The 21,736-nt window shown below is 43.0% G+C and overlaps 1 protein-coding gene and 1 long non-coding RNA gene across 2 annotated transcripts in view; one reads left to right on the top strand and one right to left on the bottom strand.

Moving 5' to 3' along the window:
* LOC128074677 (uncharacterized) overlaps positions 1–21,736 on the top strand; it is a 406,066-nt gene that overhangs the window by 51,730 nt on the left and 332,600 nt on the right. The window lies entirely within an intron of this gene.
* On the bottom strand, positions 1,503–10,977 carry F2RL1 (F2R like trypsin receptor 1). The gene is made up of 2 exons (XM_052670722.1): positions 10,847–10,977; positions 1,503–4,272 (listed from the first exon to the last, which is right to left on the bottom strand). The coding sequence occupies exons 1-2, from the start codon at positions 10,914–10,916 to the stop codon at positions 3,167–3,169; spliced, it is 1,176 nt and encodes a 391-aa protein (XP_052526682.1). The 5' UTR covers positions 10,917–10,977; the 3' UTR covers positions 1,503–3,166.

Genomic DNA, 21,736 nt, shown 5'->3' with positions numbered 1-21,736 from the left:
AGTGATGACTTCAGTTTGGTCTGGAGTCTCAAGCTGTATCATCAAGCTGTGTCATCAGCACAGAGACAGCACTGACACCATGGCTATCTGCCAGCCCAGGGACATGGCTGTTATCAAAACACCTCCAGGCATAGCAAAGCAAGGTGATAGGGAGTAGAGCAAACAGCAAGAAAAAAAAAAGTATCCACTAATAAGCCCTGGACTCTAACATATAGTAAGGCAAGCCAGGCCAGTAACAACCATAGGAGTCTACCGATTAGCAGTACAACAGCTTTAATATCTTTAAATTTGGTGTAGCACATCCACAGTCTAATTGTATTTGTCCACATCTCTAACCCTTTGTGTCCCATGTTGGGCAGCAAAAGGACTACTGTAGATTAACCTTGAAGGCATCTCAGCACCACAAAGCCGTTCACTCTCTCCCCCAGTGGATGGGGAAAATAATCAGGAAAGTAAAAGCTTGCAAACTTGTGAGCTGTGACAGTTTACTAGGTAAAGCAAAAGTTGCACAGACAAGCAAAGCAAAACAAGGAATTCATTTGCTACTTCCTATTGGCAGACAGCTATTCAGCCACTTCCAGGAGAGCACAGCTCATCATATATGAAGGTTTGCTGTGAAGACAAACACTATTTCCTCCTTTACCCCAGCTATTATTGCTGAACATGGCACCCCAAGCTACAGAATATCCCTTTGGTCAGCCTGGGTCAGCTGTCCTGGCTGTATCCTCTTCAACAGGGCAGCATGAGAAAGAGAAAAATCTTTGGCTCTGTGTGAGCACTGCTTTGCAATAGCTGAGGACATCAGCATACCAACACTGCAAATTGCAACACCATCATACGAGCCTCTAGAAAGAAAATTTACTGTATCCTAGCCAAAATCATGACAAATACAGCCTTTAACCCTTGGACTCCTTGCAGAACTCAGGTAGTGCTCAGGGCACCACTCCAATCACATGAACTGCATGCCATTCGAGTTACTCATTACCGCATATGAAGCAGGAAGCACATTAGACCATTCAGAAAGAAAAAAAAAAAATAGACCTTCTCATACTCTGTTGATTGTGCACAGAATAAGGAAAGAATTTAGATGTTAAATCTTTGCAGTAAGGCATGGCCTTTTTTGAACAGTTATTTTCCATTAAGGACGCTACATTACATCGTCAGTTCAATAATAAACAAGCAATTGTTTCCCTACTTGCTCTTCATGTTTCCTGACAGAAACACAACTTCCACACCTAAAAAGCACTTGTGTTCTGTGTGATCTAAAAAGCTGTACACTCTGCTCTTCAGACATCCATTAAAATGACTTGCTGTTTTAGTTAGGACCCACTGGGATACCATAACATTTCACTGTTGTAGTATCTGTTTAGAATTGGTAGACAAGATTGCAGCAAACAAAAGGAGGGCTAGAGCTTTTTTAGCCCTCAAAAGGAGTGGTCAAACACATTAAACAAGCTTCTTAGATTTTACTGTGCGTGAAAGAAAACTACTGAATCTGCAGATGCTTAGAAAAAATGTTTGTTGACTTTATTAACAATTCCAAGTTTATCACAACAGAGTGAAAGCTCTAATGAACACATCTTCATACAGGGTGATGAATGAGCTCATCAGAAAAGCAGGGGGAGAATGTGGAAACGAAAGAATAAAACAAGGGACTGAACTGACTAGAATAAAAGCAAGCAATCACAAGAGAACAAAAAAAAAGCACGTAACACAGTATTTATTATAGGAATACTTGCAGCCTTTAAACTGTACATAACTGCTCTGATTCTAGCTGCAGTTGAAGATCCCCAAAAGGCTGGCTATTTCCCATCTATGTATCAGTTGTTCCAGAGTGTTGTTTGGACTGACAGCTTCTCTATTTGCTTACGTTTGTAGGGATGCAGCTCCACCTAAGTCTCAGGTCACTCAAACACTAGTGCAATGTACAGCTTGGTGAGACTTAGGAGGACCGGAAGATTCGAAAAAATCTGGAAGATCTGAGAAACCACCTGTGTAACAGCAGCTTTTCAGATTGTTGAGCAAATGCATTTCCATATTCCTGAGTGGTCACAAATATTACAGATGGGGGAGAAGGGTTTAAGGTATTTTAGAAATCCAATAATGTTTAAGTTCTGTATCTTTATTAATTTGTTTTATATCTCATAATTTTCCCTGAGTTCTGAACCATTTGGTCTAGTTATCTGAAGGAGACAGAGGTATGTTCTAATGAAATGCATCAACAGGTAATACTACTTGACAAATTCGTACGTTATAGCTGTAGCTGTCAGGCTTCCAATTCACTATGGAACAATCTCTCTGAAACCAGGCAAGTTGAACTGCTGAGCCATTTGAAAAACATATAAAAGCATTAAAGAAAGCAGGCAATTCAAATTTGTTACACATAAAAAAGTCTTATTTAGATACCTTAAAAAATACAAGGCGTTATATAAAAAAAATAAAATCAAAGCTACTTATCAAAATTTTGTTAAATAGACTCATTTAAGATCTGGTTCTGGCAAGCACTAGGTAACAGTATATAATCTCAACTAACATTTTATTTATCCAGTGCTAGCTGATAACAGGTTCAGCTTGCCAACTTAACACGATAATCTCACCAGGCTTCTACAATGTTAGTATTTAAAACATTTGGAAAACAATGTAAGATTATATTATACAGCAAATAATAAGCACTCATGTTGCTGGACCCACAACAACATAGTGAAGTAGGTTCTCCTTTCATTGTGTTTAAACAATATTCAGTGTAAGCATGTACAGAGAGCAATGCTGGATGTAAATAATGTGTTTCACTGTTCATTACAGTTAAAGCCAAACAAAACAGATTTATCTGTTAATTAAATATGCTAGTAACTCTACATAACATCCCAGTGACATTCTGCTTTTAGACAACTTCAATATTGAACAAAAATGTCTTCAACCCCAGCACACTGAGGCCAGCAGCACTTTTGCAAAGCATCAGAAATGCCATGATTTTTTTTTCCAGTCTGGTTAGAAGACTTATCAGTTTGCTAATTCTGTACAAGATCACCTGTCAGTTCTGACATCTAGGCTTCAAATGTGAATAAAAAAGCAAAGTTATTATTTCTTCAAACTGTTACACAAAATAACTTTCTTGTCACTGCCTTCCTTAGAATAGTAAAAAGTCCACTTTTTTCTAGGACTGAAGTCAGTAGGTTGATTTAGTGGTTCCATTTGAGTTTGAAGAGTAAGAATTAGATTTCTTGGGGTATCTGCCTGATGAGAGAGAGACTTGCATCCTCCGTGTAGTTCGCACGCTTCGGCAAATAAGAGCATTTTTAAGATTGTCTCTGAAGTCTTTTGAAATATAGTAGTAAATGAATGGATCAATACAACTGTTCAGTGTGGACAGACACAGTGCAGTTATGTATGACATGTACAGAGAGCTCTCATTATTGTTTCTGAGTTGCAGATAGTGCACAACAAGTAGCACATTGCTTGGTGTAAAACATATGAGATACATGGACAGGACAGCAATAATGAGCTTGATTGCTCTTTTTCGTTTCTTCCCAGTGCTTATATCTGAGATTGAAGCATTCAGAGTCTTAATCATTAGTATGTAAGCAACAGCAGTGATGAGAGCTGGAATTAGGAAGAGTCCAATTGCAAGTGAGAGGAAGTAATTGAACATGTCATGAGCTAAAATATTGTTAGGTAACACATCATGGCAGGTTGTGATGTTAAGGTCTGAAATATACGCTGTCTGATTAACAAGATACAGTGGAATGGTTCCCAGCAAAATCAGTATCCAGATAGCAAGGGAGATGCCCAGGGCAATTTCAAACTTCTTTCTTGAATGCACTATGGGGTTCACTACAACCCAATACCTTTGCACACTGAGACATGTCATAAAAAGAATGGAGCAGTACATATTTCCATAAAAAAATCCAACAAGCACTTTGCAGAGACCTTCCCCAAATAGCCAGTTATTGCCATTTACATGGTATGCAATCTTCAGTGGGAACCAGACAACGAAGAGAAGGTCTGCCAATGCCAAGTTAAGCATATAAATCACAGCTGGATGTTTCTTCTTTGTTCTGAAAAAAAAGACCCAGATGGCCATAGCATTGCTTGGCAAACCAACGATAAAGACAATGACATAGACAATTGGAAGAAAAACTGTAGTCAGTTTTCCTGTAAGGACTTTTGCTGCAAAGTCATCCACTTTGTATGTCTCCTCAGAGGCATTATCAGTATTTGGAACCCTCTGGCCAGCAAAACTTCTTCCTTTTGAACTGCTGTTTCCACTTCTCTCTAGAAAAAGAAATAAAAATTGAGAAATTGCTGTTATTTATTTTTCTTGATTTTTCTTAATATTTTTTGAAATCTTTAAGATAAACTAGGTAGCATGATTTACACTGTGCAATTAAAGAGGGCCTTATCAATAAAAAAAATTAAACATTTTCAAATACTTGACAATTTTTCTTCCCTTTTTTTAGTTTATTATCCAAACAATACCTATATCCTTATTCAAGGATTGTATCATCTACCAAAAAACCTTCCCACATCATCAGGTGCTTCTACGAGCTCAACAGTTGAAATAGAAACTGCTTTAAGTATTCCACAGCACTATTATCCTTTTTCATGGTGCTGCCAGATTGCTCAAGTGCTGAGATTCATAAAACTCTGTAGCAGGCATCCAACATATATGCAGCACAAGTTTCTTAGATGAGATGGCCTCAAAATCAGCTAGGCAGAAAATAGAGCATGGAATCATAGAATGGCTTGGGTTGGAAGTGACCTCAAAGATCGTATAGTTCCAAGCCCCAGTGCTGTGATCAGTAACCAATGAGGCACTAGACCAAACTGCCCAGGGCCCATCCAACCTCACCTTTATTGCCTCCAGGAAAGGGGCGCACTGTCCTCAGACTAGCTGGAACTGAAACAACTGGAATGCAATGCAGGAAGCTATGTGTGCAGGAACCAGGGAATTGATGGTTGAATCACCATCCCTGGATACGTTTAAAAACTGTTTGGGTGCGGTGCTCAGGGACATGATTTAGTGGAGGGTTGTTAGAGTTAGGGCAGGATGGTTAGGTCACGGTTAGACTCGATGATCTTTATTGTCTTTTCCAACCTGAGCAGTTCTGTGATTCTATGACTCTATGTGTAAAAGACTTCTGAAGAAAGATGTTGTACCATATCCAAAGCTAAATATGAACAGGCTAACTTTGCCCGAGAAGATGCAGAAGGGGCAGATATCTGTAATCTCCTTCCAGTTCTCAGGTAAGGTAGTTAAGCAGTCCCTACAATTTCCACCCAAATTACTATGCTGCTAGAACTAGCAGCCTAGACCGCTTTGTACACCAGAAAGTTATTACATCAGGTTTTGGTCTGTCTGTTTGTATGCCGCATAAACCTGAAAACCATATAGGTAAACCAGACACTCCTGACTGCTCTGCCTTGTATGAGAGCCCTCATACGGCTCAGTCCAGAGACTCCCACTACAACACCTTCCATACCCAGTGCAGTCCACTTGCACAGACTAGTCAAAATGTACTAACAGAAAATGACAGTGCAATTACTCTGTTCCAGAGAGTCAGCCAAAAATCCACAGAGGTAGAAGGAGTGGACACGAAACACGACTGTTGGTGGTAGAAGTATTTTAACCTTATCACAGTTTCTATCAATATCTGAGAACAGCGGTAGTGGGAAAACAAACAAACAAACAAACAAAAAACAGCTCCAACTCCTCCACTCAAAACAACACAACAAAAACAAACAAACAAAACCAAACCACACACACACACAAAAACCCCACAGGAGTATAAAGAGCTTTCTTAACGAAGCAGGTTTGTGCGTAATAAGACAAAAACAGTGTTTAAGGATGAAATTTTTTTCTTTCAGGGATGACTGTTTTTGATATAATTCAAAAATAAAAAATGCTTAACAGCTTAAATTTTGAAGCATAAGAATTATCAGACAAGAACCAGATAAATACACGACTATCCATGTTTCCAACACAGAGTGTCAAAATAGATTCTCAGAAATAGACATATAATGTGTATCAATTATTGGCTATATAGCTGGTACTTGTATGAGGGTTTTGGTTTTTAAGATTATGGGACTTTCTATGAAATACATAATCCACCAGAGAGGGATTGCCTAGGAGAGGCATCTCCTAGGAGAGATGCCTCTGCCTAGGAGAGGCAGGACAATTTCTGGCAACAGGAAGGCCAACATAGTGAGCCAGGCTTTTAAAAGAAAGACTTGTAGGGGAAGCTCCAAAAATCACAGAATCACAGGGGCTGAGTGACCTTAAGAGATGATCAAGTCCAACTCCCCTGCTAAAGTGAATTCTATACAGTAGGTTGTACTAGTAGATGTCCACACAGGTCTTGAATATCTCTATAGGAGACTCCACAACTTCTTTAGGCAACCTGTTCTCCTGAGTCATCATCCTTACCTTGAAGTTCTTCCACATGTCAGTATGGAACTTCCAATGCTCAAGATTTGGGTCACTGATTCTCATTTTATCACTGCACACCACTGAGAAGAGCTGGGCCTCATCCATTTGCCTCCTACCTCCCTTTAGACATTTATAAAATATAAAAATATATAAAAAATGGCAATGCTCGTGCTTTTGCAACCAAATGGGGAATAAGTCAGGCCAATCCAAACAGTGATAAACATTCCTTAGTTGCCTCTTGCAATATGAGCCAGAAGGTCAGCTACCTCAAAGGTGCATATAGCTACAGATGATCCTCTTGCATTCTTCTAGAGAAATATGCATCTTCTACTCCCGTCTCCTCCCTAGAGTGTCTATATACCAATGCATACAGCATGGGGAGTAAACAGAAAGAACTAGAAATACGTGTGAGGCCTCAGGATCACAGTCCCCCTGTAATCACAGAGATATGATGGGAGAGCTTGCATGACTGGAATGCTGTAATGGATGGCTAGGTACTCTTTAGGAAACAGGCCAGCAAGGTGAGGTGATGGAGTTGTTCTTTTTGTGAGACAGCAACTGGAATACATCAAGCTCTGCCTAGTAATGAATGAGTGGAGACCTTATAGATCAGAACTAAGGGGAAGGCTCACACGGCTGACACCACTGTGGGTTCTACTACTGACTGATCAGATGAAGAAGCTGATGAGGCCTTCTACAGAAAGCCAAAAAGTAGCCTCACTATCACAGGCACTTATGGCTCTTATGGGGTATTTCAGCCATCCTGATATTCGCTGGAAAAGCAACACAACCAGGCAAACACAGTCCAGGAGGTTCCTCCAGAGAATTCAAAAAAAATTTCTGACATAAATGGTGGTGGACCCAATAAGAAGCGTGCAGCTGGACCTTGTTCTTACTGCTTGACAGTGTGAAGGCTGGGGGCAGTCTTGGATGCAGAGACCACAAGATAGTGGAGTTCAGGACCTTACATGGACGTACAAGGCAAAAAGTAGGATTGCAACCCTGAACTTCAGCAGAGTCAACTATGACCTGTTCATGGACCTACTTGGAGGTATCTCATGGGTTACAGCACTGGATTGTAAATAGGCCCAAGAGAGTTGGTAGACATTCAAATCCACTTTTTCCAAGCTTATGACTGCTGTACCCCTAAGAGTAAGAAATCAGGCAAAGGTGGCAGAAGTCCTGCATGAATGAGAAAGGAGCTCAGTGAAAATCTCAAGTGGAAGAAGAAAGTCTATGGAATGTGAAAAAGGGGTCTGGCTGTTTGGGAAGAATACGAGAATATTACCAGGGCACAAATGGATGCACTGAGAAAGGCTAAGGCCCGCTTTGAATTAAATCTGGTTTGGGAGGTCAAGGACAACAAGAAATGTTTCCTTAAGTATATCAGTAGCAAATGTAAGATGAGGGAAAATGTGGGGCCGCTGCCACGTGTGGTGATTGCTCTGGTAATGAGGGACTCCAAAAAGGTACAGTTACTGAGGACGTAAGGAAAGGCACTGTCACTCCAGTCTTCATAAAAGGCAAGGAAGAGGAGTTGAGAAACTACGAGTCAGTCAGGCTCATCTCCATCCTTGGGACTTAATGGAAAAACTTACTCCTTATGTAACATCCAAGCAAGTGGAAGAAAAGGTGATTGTCACGAGCAGACAACATAGATTCACAAAGGGGAAACCATGCTTGTCCAATCTGGTAGTGATCTATGATGTCATCACAGCCTGAGTAGATGGGGGTGAGCAGTGCATGTTTTCTACCTTGACTTCAGCAAGCTTTGTACACTATATTCCATAACATCCCCATAGGTAAACTGAGAAAGTGTGGGATAGATGAGTGGATGGTGCAGTGGACTGAGAAGGAACTGGGCTTGTTTAGCTTGGAGAAAAGAAGACTCCAGGGAGACCTCATTGTGGCCTTCCAATACATGAAGGGAGCAAGAACGACTGTTTAAATGAGTTGATAGCGATAGGACAAGGGGGAGTGCTAGGACAAGTTTTAAACTAAGACAGAGGAGATTTAAGTTTGATATTATGAAGAAGTTTTTCACTCAGAGGGTGGTAGCACACCGGGAACAGGTTGCCCAAGGAGGTCCCATCCTTGGAAGCATTCAAGGCCAGGCTGGATGTGGCTCTGGGCAGCCTGATCTAGTGGTTGGTAATCCTGCCCACAGCACGGAGGTTGAAAGTAAATCTTTGAGGTCCTTTTAACCCAGGCTATTCTACGATTCTATCAGTACATGTTACGGTCCGACCTGCTCAAAAGGAGCCCTGTGGAGAAGGACCTGGGTGTTCCAGTAGACAGTAGGTTGGCCATGAACTTTGCTGCTGATGTTCACAGGCTTGTTTGAAATGTATAATCAAAAATATTCTCCAAAAACACTATAGTGTTAGCACAACACTGAAGAACAAAAGCAACACAAAGTAGATTGAAGAGCTCATGACCCACAATTAGTATTGCAAGAGTGACAAAACAGAGACAATAGTTTTATTGTTGCTATCCTTTGTTCTGTTTTGGAAGACATGGTCAAATTAAACGGATTATTTCAGACAACAAGTTTGGCTTTCACGCTCACTTCTTTTGGTTTCGGCTTCAAAATTTGACTGTTACTGGTCAGCTTTTATTAGCCCAGCTGGCATGCATAAGGAGGCAGTTCTGCATCCCGTTTCTGTAGCAGTTAATGCTCCCTCCCAGGGCAACCAATCCTTTGTTAGGTATGTGCATTTTCTACAACCCTTTCATACCCGCTGTTTTCCATAACAATTGCTGGTTTTTTCCAAGCAGAGTTTCACCCCGCCTGACTCAAAGGCAGAGAATGCAGTTAACTTGCTTATCTGCCCACGGGAAAAGCTTACCAGCCATCATGGGGACGAAATATTCCTTCTACACCAAAAGATCGTTTCAACACTGTTGCTATTTGTCCAGTATCACAGAATTACAGAATTCCCCAAGATGGAAAAGACCCACAAAGATCACTGAGTCCAACTCCTGGCTCCACAAGGAACCACCCAAAAACGGGACTGTGTTTCTGAGAGTGTTGTCCAAATGCTTCTTCATATACAACCCACAGCGCAAAAAATGAACTACTATGCCCACCCTGCAGATACAGAAGTGGTGGTAGTACACGGTATCTAGTTCAACTATTGCAGCTCACGGTGGTAATATCCACAAGGGACTACAGTTAGGACTATCCCAGTGCTTGGTTCAGCAGCACAGATTCACTGTAAATCCAAAACGTCATGAGCCTATTGGACAACAGCCATGTCTCCTGACTTAGAATTGCAGAATCATTAAGGTTGGAAAAAAGGACTAAGAACATAGACTAACTTGGGTTGGAAAAGACCTCAAAGATCATCCAGTTCCAAACCCCCTGCTTTGGGCAGCTCACTAAATCAGGCACTAGATCATGTTGGCCATCACCTGGTAATAGTCCCAGCGATAACCTATTCCAACCGTGGACCCATCAAGCACCATGCCCCCTGAGCCATGTCCTCTGCAGCACATCTTGGCACAGGGAATCCTATCACTAGCTCTCTCCTGTCTCAAAATCAGAACATCAAGCACCTGGCTTCAGTGCTGAAGCTTGCCACTTTCTCCTGCCGAGCTGTTTCCAGAGTCACAGCTCAGATAACAGGGATACCAGGAGGCAGACCCACATCACCAACTCCGTGCTCAACCACGAAATTTGCACCTAGCGCCTCACTGATTTTCACAGCCTGAGGATTTCACGCTGCCTTCCGTCTGCGAAACTTACAACAGCTCCAGACAGCACAGACGAACACTGAGCCAAAACGTACCAATGCACAGCAAAGCACAACGCATCTGTTGCTATCGCGTCCCGGTATCGAGCACGCAGCTGATAACCGCATAATAAAAATCCAGCGTTTGCGTGCTGAGAAACCACGACCTACCACGAAGCTGACTTCATTATTTACACAGTCCTTATGCATATACTTTTACTACATAAGAAGGCACGGTAGGAACGAATGCAGGACGGCACAGTGCAAAGTGCACGCTGAGGTACAGCCCTGGGGCTTGCTGCAAAGGCAGGGAAGTGCGAACATTAAAGCAGCAAAATCCCAACGTCACTTTTTTTTTCTTTTTTCCCCCTTCCAAATAACACTTATGTCCAAAAAAGAAGCATAAACTAACAAAAGTAGGAATTAAAATTAGGGAAAAAGCGAAAACAAAAACAAACAAACAAACAAAAAAACCAGCCGTAACAAAAAAGTGAGAACAGTCTTTAAAGATCGCTGTCTTGTCTGCGGTTTTTTTTCTGATACAGTCCGGCCGCTAGCCGATCGCGAACAGCTCCACAGCCGGTTATGTAAAGAGCCGGCAGCCACCGAACGCCGCGCTGCCCGATGGAGGAGCCGCCAGGAAAGCCCGCCCGCCCCACAGCCCGCGGACCCCGCGCCGTCTCACCTGTGGGAGCGGCAGCCGCCAGCAGGGCGCTGAGCAGCAGCAGCACGCACAGCCCGCGGCGCCCAGCCATCCTCCCTCCGCTCCGGACGCTGCCGCCGATCTACGTCCCGATCTACGTCCCGACCAGTTTCGCCCGATACCTGAACTAGGAGGAGTGGAGGGGGCGGAGGGCGCGGCCTGCCCGGCAGCGGGCGGGAGGGCGGGGCCGCGCCTCCAGGGCTGAGCGGAGCGGCGCCTATAAATGGCGGGGGGAGCCCCGCTGCCGGGTTCCCTCGCGGCTCCGTCCTTCACAGCTTGCGCTTCGGTTGGGACTGCGCTGCTGCTGCAGATGTCCTGCGGGGAGCCCAGGCCAGTGTCCGTAACAGGGGCGGCCGCTGGGGCTGCTTTTGTATTGCAAGTTTTGAATCATCGAATCGTAATCGTAGAATTATAGAGTGGCCTGGGTTAAAAAGGACCTCAAAGATCGTCTAGTTTCAACCCCCTGTGGGCAGGGTTGCTAACCACTTGAGCAGGCTGCCCAGATTTTACACCAGCTTTGGGTGGTGAGGCTCACTGCGCAGAATGAGAGGTCACACCAGAACACCTCTGAATTGTTCCTCATGTACACCTGGTGAAGTGAATGGCCCTGCGTGTGCTGTGGCATCACCGGGGTATGGCGGTGAGGGTGTCTGAGCTGTAGGAGGGGAACACTTTCCACATCACCTTTGTTTCTTCCCCATGTTCTTCCAACACTGCTCGATGATCAGGTTTGTATTAGAAGAACAGCAGTATGTGTACTGAAGTAACATTTATATCAGAATAGCCCAGCAGCGTGTTGTTTGATCTGCTCTGTGTTGGGACATCGCCGTGATTCGCACTGACCAACACCTCAGCTGGAAAAGACCACAATGTGTTAGCAAGGAAGGGGCTGAGGGGCGTTTTTGAAGTCTTACTACTCCTGCTGACTCATAAAGTGCTTGTTTATGTTTGCCAGGTTTCAAACTATTCTTCAGTGTGTTGTCATATGAAAAACAAGCAGGAATATGTGTAATGGTTGCTTAACCCATTGCATTTGCGTGTAACAGCACAAGAGGGATGTTTTTGCTGTTGGCCTCATTTAGGTTCGGGGAACACCAGGTTCCTTTCATTTTTGCAAATACAGGTTTCAGGAATAATGCAACCAGGTGTAATGTGATGCTAGCCATGTTTTCAATTTTTTCAACGTATTTTAGGAGTGTATTTAAACTTGCAAAAATCAAGCGTGCAAGCTATCAAATTCACAAATTAAAACCCTTTCAGCTGTAATTCACACCTCTGGACATGGAAATGGCTTTCTGGTCACATCAGTGGTGTCCTCTCTCTCTTGGTTAGTATGCAGAATGCTTAGTGTTTAGCTAGTGATAAACTTGTTGCTTTCTTCCATTCTTTTATTTATGTAAATGAATGAATATATTATGAATATATTGCTCTTATTCTATGTTGCTCTGAAGACAAAATTGTTCTTTTTGTGTACTGTGATGTTTGTGAAGTCTCACTGCAAGTGCATGGAGTCTGCATTGCTCCTACGTTACAGGTGGAAAGTGGAGCATAGAGGTAACAAGGTAAATACACTTGGAAGTGTTAGGTATCTAGGTTGTGCTCAAGGGCCTTTTTTTTGGCTGGGGGGGTGGGGGTGGGGAAGTTCTTTGTTATAAGTTAGTCACTCAAAGCATGTATTTGCTCCTGTTTGTCATCACTCATAGCTACTGTTGGTTCCTATTTGTCATCCACCCAGTGAAGTCTGCTCATCTGAATCTCAGCTTCCTCCTGAGCACTGAGAAAGCAATAGACCATCTCTATGGACACCCCTGTCTTCTTTCTTACGTGCTGTGTTGTTCTGTTAACTTTACAGGCTGCTTCATGAGTACTTAGTCTCCAGCTCCTAATCACCTTGTTCAGTGAGTTGTAATCTTCCCACCTGGATTTTATCTAATCTCCCTTTCAAATTGGCATGCATATATGTGCTGGCTTTCAATTTCGATGGTGTTTTCCCTCTCTTTCTACGGTGGTTTCCCTCTCAGACCTGAAGTACTAAGACCTATTTAGCCCTCCTCTCATCTGGGTCTGCTCCAGCCGGTGCTCTCATGCTGTCTGCCAGCACCTAATTTTCACTGCTCGTTATTTCTTGATTTATTCTATCCAGTCTGTCTGCTTGTTCCTTTACATTCAAAGCAGATGGCTTATCCCTTATTTGCCTGGATCTAGCAACAGTGGAAGGAATTGAGAACAAAGTAAAAGGATTAATTGCTGTCAATAAAATCTGCTGCAGGCTGTCCCATGAGGGGTTGGAGCAGCGTCTGAAAAAGTTCTGTAGCTCTCTGCAGAGTCAAGTGTCACTGCAGGCATGTTTTCTGCAAATGAAACTCTGATCTTAGCCTGTAAGTATAAGCAGACCAAGCTGATGTACGTTTCTAACTTGGCTAGGTCTTTGTAGGAATGTCAGTAATTGACATAAGGAATATCTCCTTTCAAAATCTCATATGAAATTATTGAAATTCACTGGCAATCAAACAGTGGAGCTTATAAGACTGTATGCAGGGCATCTGTAATGCTGGAGAATTGTCAACTTGCTTTTCAGGAAACTACTGATCTTGGGTATATTTAAGCTGTGGATTCTAGAGCTCCATCAATGCCTTGATAACAAGGCTTTTCTTCTGATTTTGTTCTCTTTATTTACTTTTATCTAGAAGTTAAGTGTTTTTAGCTAACATCGTCAGCATGCATTTTATTTTTCTAGCAAAATTACACATTCATAGCGTGCAGATTAGTTATGCCTCAAAACTTAAAATGTATGTAATAGAAACTGGATACTTTTTGTAGGTAGAGCTTTCTTTCTGCACTTCAATCACACTGTGAGTTTCTGAATTCCATCAGTGAATGGGTTTATAGTCTCTGCTTTACTGTAATCCAATCACATACCTTTTGGGGAAAAAAGTACCATACGTCTTAAATGTTAGCATCTTAAATGCTTTCTTAAGGTGCAAGAAGAGCTTGTTTTTAGAAGACAGAGGACAGAAAGATCTCCCACCTTCAAAAATCAGCGTGCCTTGTAGTGATGGCTCAAGCACTTGCCTTACATTTCAAACACTGACTGTGCTACGGTCCAAGGACAGAGTGGGAAGTTTGGTTTGAATGAAATAATAATTTCATTTTGGTAACTTCAGTATTGTAAAGCCTTCCTCCTTGTGTTTCTTGTTCGTAAGGTGACACTTTCTTGCATCTAAAGTAGTCTTTTCCTTTTTCCTTTTTTTTTTTTTTTTTTCAGAATCTTTGAATAGATCTTAGACTATCTTCTGCCCAGTTCTTGGTCAGCTTTGCTGGCAGACTTATTGGGTACTACATACTGGTCACTAAATGTCTCATGTGTTCATCCAGGGTTTCAGAAACAGGGAGTAATGGGCAGCAACTGTGGTTGTCACTAAATGTCCATGACACTCATATGTTCATCCAGGATTTCAGAAACAGGGGGTAATGGGCAGCAACTGTGTTTTATTTCGTTGATAGCAAAGCTCAGTTTTATTTTATTTCTTTTATTTTATTTCTTACTTTGTGCTTAACAATTCACTTCCATTGCCTTTCTTATCCTGTCCACCCTAAGACGCTTCCAATTTTTGGGAATTCTGGCTGTCATGAATGTGTGTTTTGTGAGTATTGTAGTGATGTTAGTGCTGGGGATGCCAGTGTGGTCAGTGTATTAATTCATGGCATTTTAGGATCATTGTGTTGGAAGAAGGGTTATGTAATATGAGTTGTTTAAGGAAGTCCATTAATGGTTATTGGGTATCTTCCTGATTTTTCTGACCTTCTGTGAGCTGTGTCCTGTATTTATTCCTGATTTTTGACCTTTAACACTAACTGCATTTGCACCTTTCCAAAAGTAAGGAGGCAGGCTTTGGTCTGGAAGCATCACAAAGAGAAGTGGCAAAGGTCTAGAACAAAATGTTAGGTATGTCTGGTGTGTGGAGGATACAAACAAAAGGCAGCCCAAGCCTTGTTTCACTCTGCATGGAGCTAGAGCTGTGACTCCTGTTTACAGTGACCTTTCCTTAATAAAGGACACGTGAAGTAAACAAGAATGCTGGGGCTAAGCAGAGTACGAAGCAGTGCTTCTGCACTTACGTTGACAGTTGCTTATCCTGCAGTACATGTACCTTCAAGTGTGCATAGGGATACACTTAAAAGAAACAAAACAAAACCCCAAACAACAAAAGTATGTTGTGGCTCAAATTAAGAAATTGGAAATTAGGAAATGCTGTAATTTGGGCTTCCTGTACTTTCTCAATTCAGCCCACTTACACATGTGCATTTTGAAAGGAGTTTAGTTATAACATTACATCCAGTCTTTTCTGTGGTGCACTGGATGGATTGTGGGCTCCTGAATGAGCAGATAATCTCAAGTACCTCCATTTACAAATACAGATAGTATCAAGATACCAGGATTTAGCTGGTACTGACTTATTATACTACTGCTGTTGTGAGCTGGGAAAGTATTCTCTCTGCATAGATAGGAATTCAGAGAAAAGGATATGCAGATAGCTTACAACTGATCAGTGAAAATGAGTGCTTGCATGTCTGCTATACATAATAGCACTATGTCACCTGTGCTGAGTAAATGAAGCAGTAGTTCATTATTAAGTTTAGGAAGAAAAAAAAAAAAGTAATACCTCAACAAAAAGGAGCACTGTCACTGTGCTGGCGTGTTTGGCATGAATGAGTGCTACTGTGCCCTTCTGTAATAGCCAGCTACTCTCCAGAGCATACCACCTGCAAAGAGACAGTGCTGGATGAGCTTGCATTGACACCTGGACTTAAAAACAAGTTCAGCCTTACAGCAATAGAGAGAAGATTATTAAGGAGCTGTATGCTTACATATGCAAGCTATTTACAGCAGAAATAAAACAAGGAAGGCTCTGGAAGGAAATTATGCACTGTGTTAATCATTCTGAACTAGATAAGGATATTTCACATTTTTCACAGTCGTAGTTGTCTGTTTATTTACAAAGAAGCTTATTTACAGTTAATTGCAAATGTAACTTGGTTTCTGCTGACACCATGGAACTATCCAAACAACAAATTACTTTTAGGAGAAATCTTAATTACCTAACCATTAAGAGCAATAACTGAAAATATTGAAAGCACAGTGAAAAATGGTAAAAGCCATTTCTACTCACTATATTCCTTTTGGAAATACAGTGAAGCCACATTGGTTCCAAGGGAGAGTTTAAGTTAAAAATTATGGCAAAAAACTTTTTTGAGCCAAGAATGTGTTGCAAAGGGATGAGAACAGTGAAGCATTAAGCATTAAGGTAAATGGCTTTTCCTTCTGGAGATAAATTAAATGAATCTATATTAATTTAATTTTGGAGATTCAGTCTCCAAACAGAGGAGGCACTCCTCCTGTTTTCTCCTTTATCTTTTTTTGTGCTACTGTTTGCATGTATTGGTTTGTAAAACTGTTCTGAAAGGGACTGATGGATGATTTCAGTGTTGCAGTTCTTTTCTAGTCCATGTACATCTGCACTGGAAGGACTATAGTGTATGTGAAGTGTATAAAGCAATTCCTCTTAGAATAGTCTAATTGCAGTTGATCACAGACTTAATGAATGCAAATAGTATTGTCCCACAGCAAACAGGATTCCTGTTTAATGTGTGTGAATAAGTTCTTCCTTTATTCAGCACCAGTAAGTTGTTTGTTGAAAAAAGTATTTCCAGCTCTTTCAACATTTTCCTTAAAACTGGATATAGTCCAGAGAAGATATGAGCAATCAGGACAGTCTGAAAAATGTTTGGAGCAGTTAATTTTTCTTAGTCTAAAGAAGGTCACAACGGAAATGATAACATACTTAAAATATTCCATGTCTGAAGCATGTCTTCAGTGTACACTGGGTTGATTGGAAAAATAGCTAAGTTAGACATTAGGAAAAAGTTTCTTACAATTCTCACTAATTGTATTGAGCTCTTCCTAAGGAATCAGTGTGCCACTAATCACTGGTGGCTTTAAATTAGTTTAGACAAGCAGGAATTCTGTAGGAATGTGTAGTTTACCCTGGCAGGAGAAGTAGGTAAAGTTTCACCTAATTCAAGGTGAAGTCAGTGAAATCACTAAACTCAGTGATTTTAATCCTTTCAGGTTCTGAATTCAGTAAGGTTCTTCACGGTATTCTGTGTTGTGCGTCAAGCTGTGGTCTTGCATTCATGCATCTCTCTTCAGAAACAGATGCTACTAGAATGCTATCTTATCTGATTCTATCTTGGGAAGTGTTCAGATCCTCAGGTCACATTTATCATTTCTGAGCAATCATGACTCAGATGATGGAAGTTTTTGACTCCAGAGAGAGGAGCCTGTACAAACCCCTCTGCATTCTTCCTTCCTTACCAGACAGAGATTACAGCAGTGCTCTGAATGAAGAACCAGGAGCCCAGAGGGAGGGCTGCAATGCATTCCTGGTTGGATGGTGCTGAGAGGGAACGTCAAATAGGTTTTGGAGCAGTAATAGACATCCGGGAAATTAGTCTATACCCATTTTGAAGAGCTAGACGATAGTTGCAGGAAGATTCTGATTCCAATCCACAAAGTTTGGTGGACACGAGGAGAGCTGTGTGTTGTAAATACAAGATAAAAATATGTGAAGCAGCTGATACTAAGCCACAAACCTAGTCACCTTCAAAAAAGCAGCATCAAGATGCAGTCTCAGATTTAGGAGCTGACTAAATCATAGACAGATTTCAGAAAGAGAGGAGACTCAAACCTAAATGTGGATAGGGGACTGAAGGAAGTGTGTTGCCAGGTATTTGAATTGTCTTCTGACAAGGCAGATATCTATAAGAAACTAATCATGTAGGCAAAGCAAACATCATTGTAGTTGTATGTGATTTATGTTTTTCACAAGAGGGTAGGCATGAATTTTTATGTACTTATTGTTTGTATTTCTGCTTATTTTTACTTATTTTGCATTTAAAACACAAATGAATAAAATAAAGAGATCAATAGGGCACTAAAGGAATGCTTTGTGTTCTCCCTTCTTTCACTTTCTGGGCAGCCAAGTTAAATGTTTAAATAATTCTAAAGTTAGATTATGTGATTACGAACAGTCTCTAAGAGTTGACCCTTCTGCTTGTGTTGATCTAATCCAGATTGGGAGAACACTCTACAGTCAAACAGGAATATAACATGCCTTTCGGGTTTTATCATGACCATTTGGAACTGTCTCCTTATCTGCCTTGTGGGTGTATGTGTTAGATGATTAGCAATTTATCCAAGCATATAAGAATAATCCAAGTAGAAATAACCAAGAAACAAGCTTAGTTATTAGCCTGATTATTGTTTTCCTTACTGCCTTGTTTGTTTGCTTTAGCTCTACTTCTACTGTCAGCCTGCAGAATGACATTGCCTGCCTGATGCATCTGCTTTCACTTGCTCTTTGCATTTCCCAGTTTGGTAGAAACACATGCATTTTTTTAGTGTTCTGCTAGCACACGGTTATTATTCCTCACACTACAGTCCCCAGAACACTTTCAAAAGAGGATTTTTTTTCTATGTCTTCTAGGTCAACTCTACCTGAGGGATACCTGTGGAAAGAGAAGGTAAAAAGCAATGTTTTGTGAGTTGCGTCCTGGAAACGCATTTTAAATTTGTGATTCCTTCATGTCTTGAGAACTCAACTGAGTTCCAATGTACTGTGCAATGCTTGAGTAGATCTGTGGCAAATCTACAGAGGAGGAAAGTGGAAGTGGAGACATAGGAATGAGTGGAACAAGAGTGTAAAAGGAAGAAGAGGGAAGAGCAGAAGAGGGAAGCAGAAGAGGGAAGAGCAGAATGACTTGTAGAGAGAGCTTTAAACTAGATAGGAAGGGGGAAGGGGATAAAGCCAGGTCTACTATAGAGCAGCCTGGGGAAGTGGTATTGGGATTAGGTGAGAGGCGAGGGGCTCAGCTGAGGTGCGTCTACACTGATGCACGCAGCATAGGCAACAAACAAGAAGAGTTGGAAGCCATTGTGCAGCAGGCAAACTATGGCCTAGTTGCCATAACGGAAACGTGGTAGGATTGCTCCCGTGACTGGAGTGCTGCAATGGAAGGCTACAAACTCTTCAGGAAAGATAGGCAAGGAAGGCGGGGTGGTGGTGTGGCTCTCTACGTCAGGGAATACTTCTACGCTACTGAGATTATGAGTGGGGACAATAACGTTGAATCCCTATGGGTAAAGATTAGAGGAAGGGCTGACAAGACAGGCACCTTGGTGGGCGTCTGTTATAGACCTCCAAATCAGGATGAAGAGACAGACAAGGTATTCTATAAGCAGCTGGCACGAGCTGCACAGTCTCCTGCCCTTGTCCTCATGGGGGACTTTAACTTCCCTGACATATGCTGGGGGAACAGCACAGCACAGAGGAAGCAGTCTAGGAGGTTTCTGGAATGCGTAGAGGACAACTTCCTGATACAGCTGGTCAGAGAGCCCACGAGAGGAACTGCCCCACTAGACCTGCTGTTCACAAACAGGGAAGGTTTGGTGGGAGATGTGGAGGTTGGAGGCTGTCTTGGACAGAGTGACCATGAAATGATAGACTTTTCGATTCATGGTGGAGCCTGGAAGGGGAATAGTAAAACTGCTACCTTGGACTTCAGGAGGGCGGACTTTGAATTGTTCAGGGGACTAATAGGGGGAGTCCCCTGGCATTCAGTCTTAGCGAGTAAAGGGGTCCAAGGGAGCTGGTTGCTCTTCAAGAAGGAAGTCTTAAGGGCGCAGGAGCAGGCAGTCCCCCTGAACTGCAAAATGAGCCGGCGGGGAAGAAGACCAGCGTGGATGAATAGGGAGCTATTCCTGAGGCTCCGGGAGAAAAGAGAACCTACCGCCTGTGGAAAGAGGGACAGGCCACTCAGAATGAATATAAGGAAGTTGTTAGGATGTGTAGAGATGAAATCAGAAAGGCAAAAGCCCAGCTTGAATTTAACCTAGCCACTGGAGTGGAAAGGAATAAGAAACTCTTTTATAAATACATTAACAGTAAGAGGAGGACAAAGGAGAATATCCACTCTTTGCTGGATGAGGCTGGGAATGTGACCACTGAGGATAAGGAAAAGGCAGAGGTTCTGAATGCCTTCTTTACGTCTGTCTTTAAAAGTCAGACCAGTTATCCTCAGGATATTCCTCTCTCTGACCTGGTAATCTCGGCTGGGGAGCACACTAACCCCCCTGTGATTCTGGAGGAAACAGTCAGAGACCTACTGCTCCAGCTGGACTGTTACAAGTCGATGGGGCCAGATGAGATCCACCCAAGAGTGCTGAGGGAACTGGCGGAGGTGAGAGCCGAGCCGCTTTCCATCATCTGTCAGCGCTCCTTGTTGACTGGTGAGGTCCCAGAAGACTGGAGGCTTGTCAACGTGACTCCCTTTTTCAAGAAAGGTCGTAAGGAGGATCTGGGGAACTACAGGCCTGTTAGCCTGACCTCAGCCAGGGAAGGTTATGGAGCAGATTGTCTTGAGGGAGATCATGCTGCACGTGCGGGATGAGCGGGGAATCAGGCCTAGCCAGCATGGGTTCGTGAAGGGCAGGTCCTGTTTGACCAACCTGATCTCCTTCTATGATCTAGTGACCCATCTGGTGGATGAGGGAAAGGCTGTTGATGTGGTCTACCTAGACTTCAGCAAAGCCTTTGACACAGCATTCTCCTGCAGAAGCTGGCAGCCCGAGGCTTGGATGGATACACTCTTGGCTGGGTAAGGAGCTGGCTGGAGGGCCGGGCTCAGAGAGTGGTGGTGAATGGAGTCAAATCCAGCTGGCGACCGGTCGTGAGTGGTGTTCCCCAGGGGTCGGTGCTGGGGCCTGTCCTCTTCAATACCTTTATTGATGACCTCGATGAGGGCATCGAGTGCACCCTCAGTAAATTCGCAGATGACACCAAATTGGCTGGCAGTGTGGATCTGCCTGGGGGTAGCGAGGCCCTACAGAGGGATCTGGACAGGCTGGAGAGCTGGGCTGAAGCCAATAGGATGAGGTTCAACAAGGCCAAATGCCGGGTCCTGCACTTCAGCTACAACAACCCCATGCAGCACTACAGGCTTGGGGCGGTGTGGCTGGAGGACTGCGTAGAGGAAATGGACCTGGGGGTATTGATTGATGCTCGGCTGAACATGAGCCGACAGTGTGCCCAGGTGGCCAAGAAGGCCAATGGCATCCTGGCTGGCATCAGAAACAGTGTTGCAAGCAGGAGCAGAGAGGTGATTGTTCCCCTATATTCAGCACTACTGAGGCCGCACCTCAAGTACTGTGTCCAGTTTTGGGCCCCTCACTGCAAGAAAGACATTGAGGCCCTGGAACGTGTTCAAAGGAGGGCAACCAAGCTGGTGAGGGGTCTGGAACACAGGCCATATGAGGAGAGGCTGAAGGAGCTGGGAATGTTCAGCCTGGAGAAGAGGAGGCTCAGGGGAGACCTCATTGCTCTCTATAACTTCCTGAAGGGAGGTTGTAGTGAGCTGGGGGTCGGCCTCTTCTCTCGTGTCATTAGTGATAGGACCAGGGGCAATGGTTTCAAGCTACGGCAGGGGAGATTCAGGCTGGACATGAGGAAGTATTACTTCTCAGAAAGGGTGGTCAGGCACTGGAACGGACTGCCCAGGGAGGTGGTGGAGTCACCGAGCCTGGGGGTGTTCAAGGAAAGGCTGGATGTTGTGTTGAGGGACATGGTTTAGTAGGAGCTATTGGGAATAGGTGAACGGTTGGACTGGATGATCTTTTAGGTCTTTTCCAACCTTGGTGATTCTATGATTCTATGATTCTATGACTGAGATTTCAGAAACGGGATACTGTTAGTAAGCTAAGGGTCCATGAACCATCACAAGAGGGAGCGGTGTTCCCAACTTCACACTCCCAAC

Source organism: Tympanuchus pallidicinctus, unplaced genomic scaffold (genome assembly GCF_026119805.1).
Source record: "Tympanuchus pallidicinctus isolate F22 unplaced genomic scaffold, pur_lepc_1.0 scaffold9, whole genome shotgun sequence".
Classification (NCBI taxonomy): domain Eukaryota; kingdom Metazoa; phylum Chordata; class Aves; order Galliformes; family Phasianidae; genus Tympanuchus; species Tympanuchus pallidicinctus.
Note: the sequence above shows the minus strand (reverse complement) of the source record. Positions and strands in the feature narration are given on the sequence as shown.

Excerpts from the sequence above, each read along its gene's own strand:
- F2RL1 (XM_052670722.1), bottom strand. The coding sequence starts at position 10,916 with ATGGCTGGGCGCCGCGGGCTGTGCGTGCTGCTGCTGCTCAGCGCCCTG. Across the intron at positions 4,273-10,846 it reads GGCGGCTGCCGCTCCCACAG|AGAGAAGTGGAAACAGCAGT; the intron begins GTGAGACGGCGC and ends TTCTTTTTCTAG.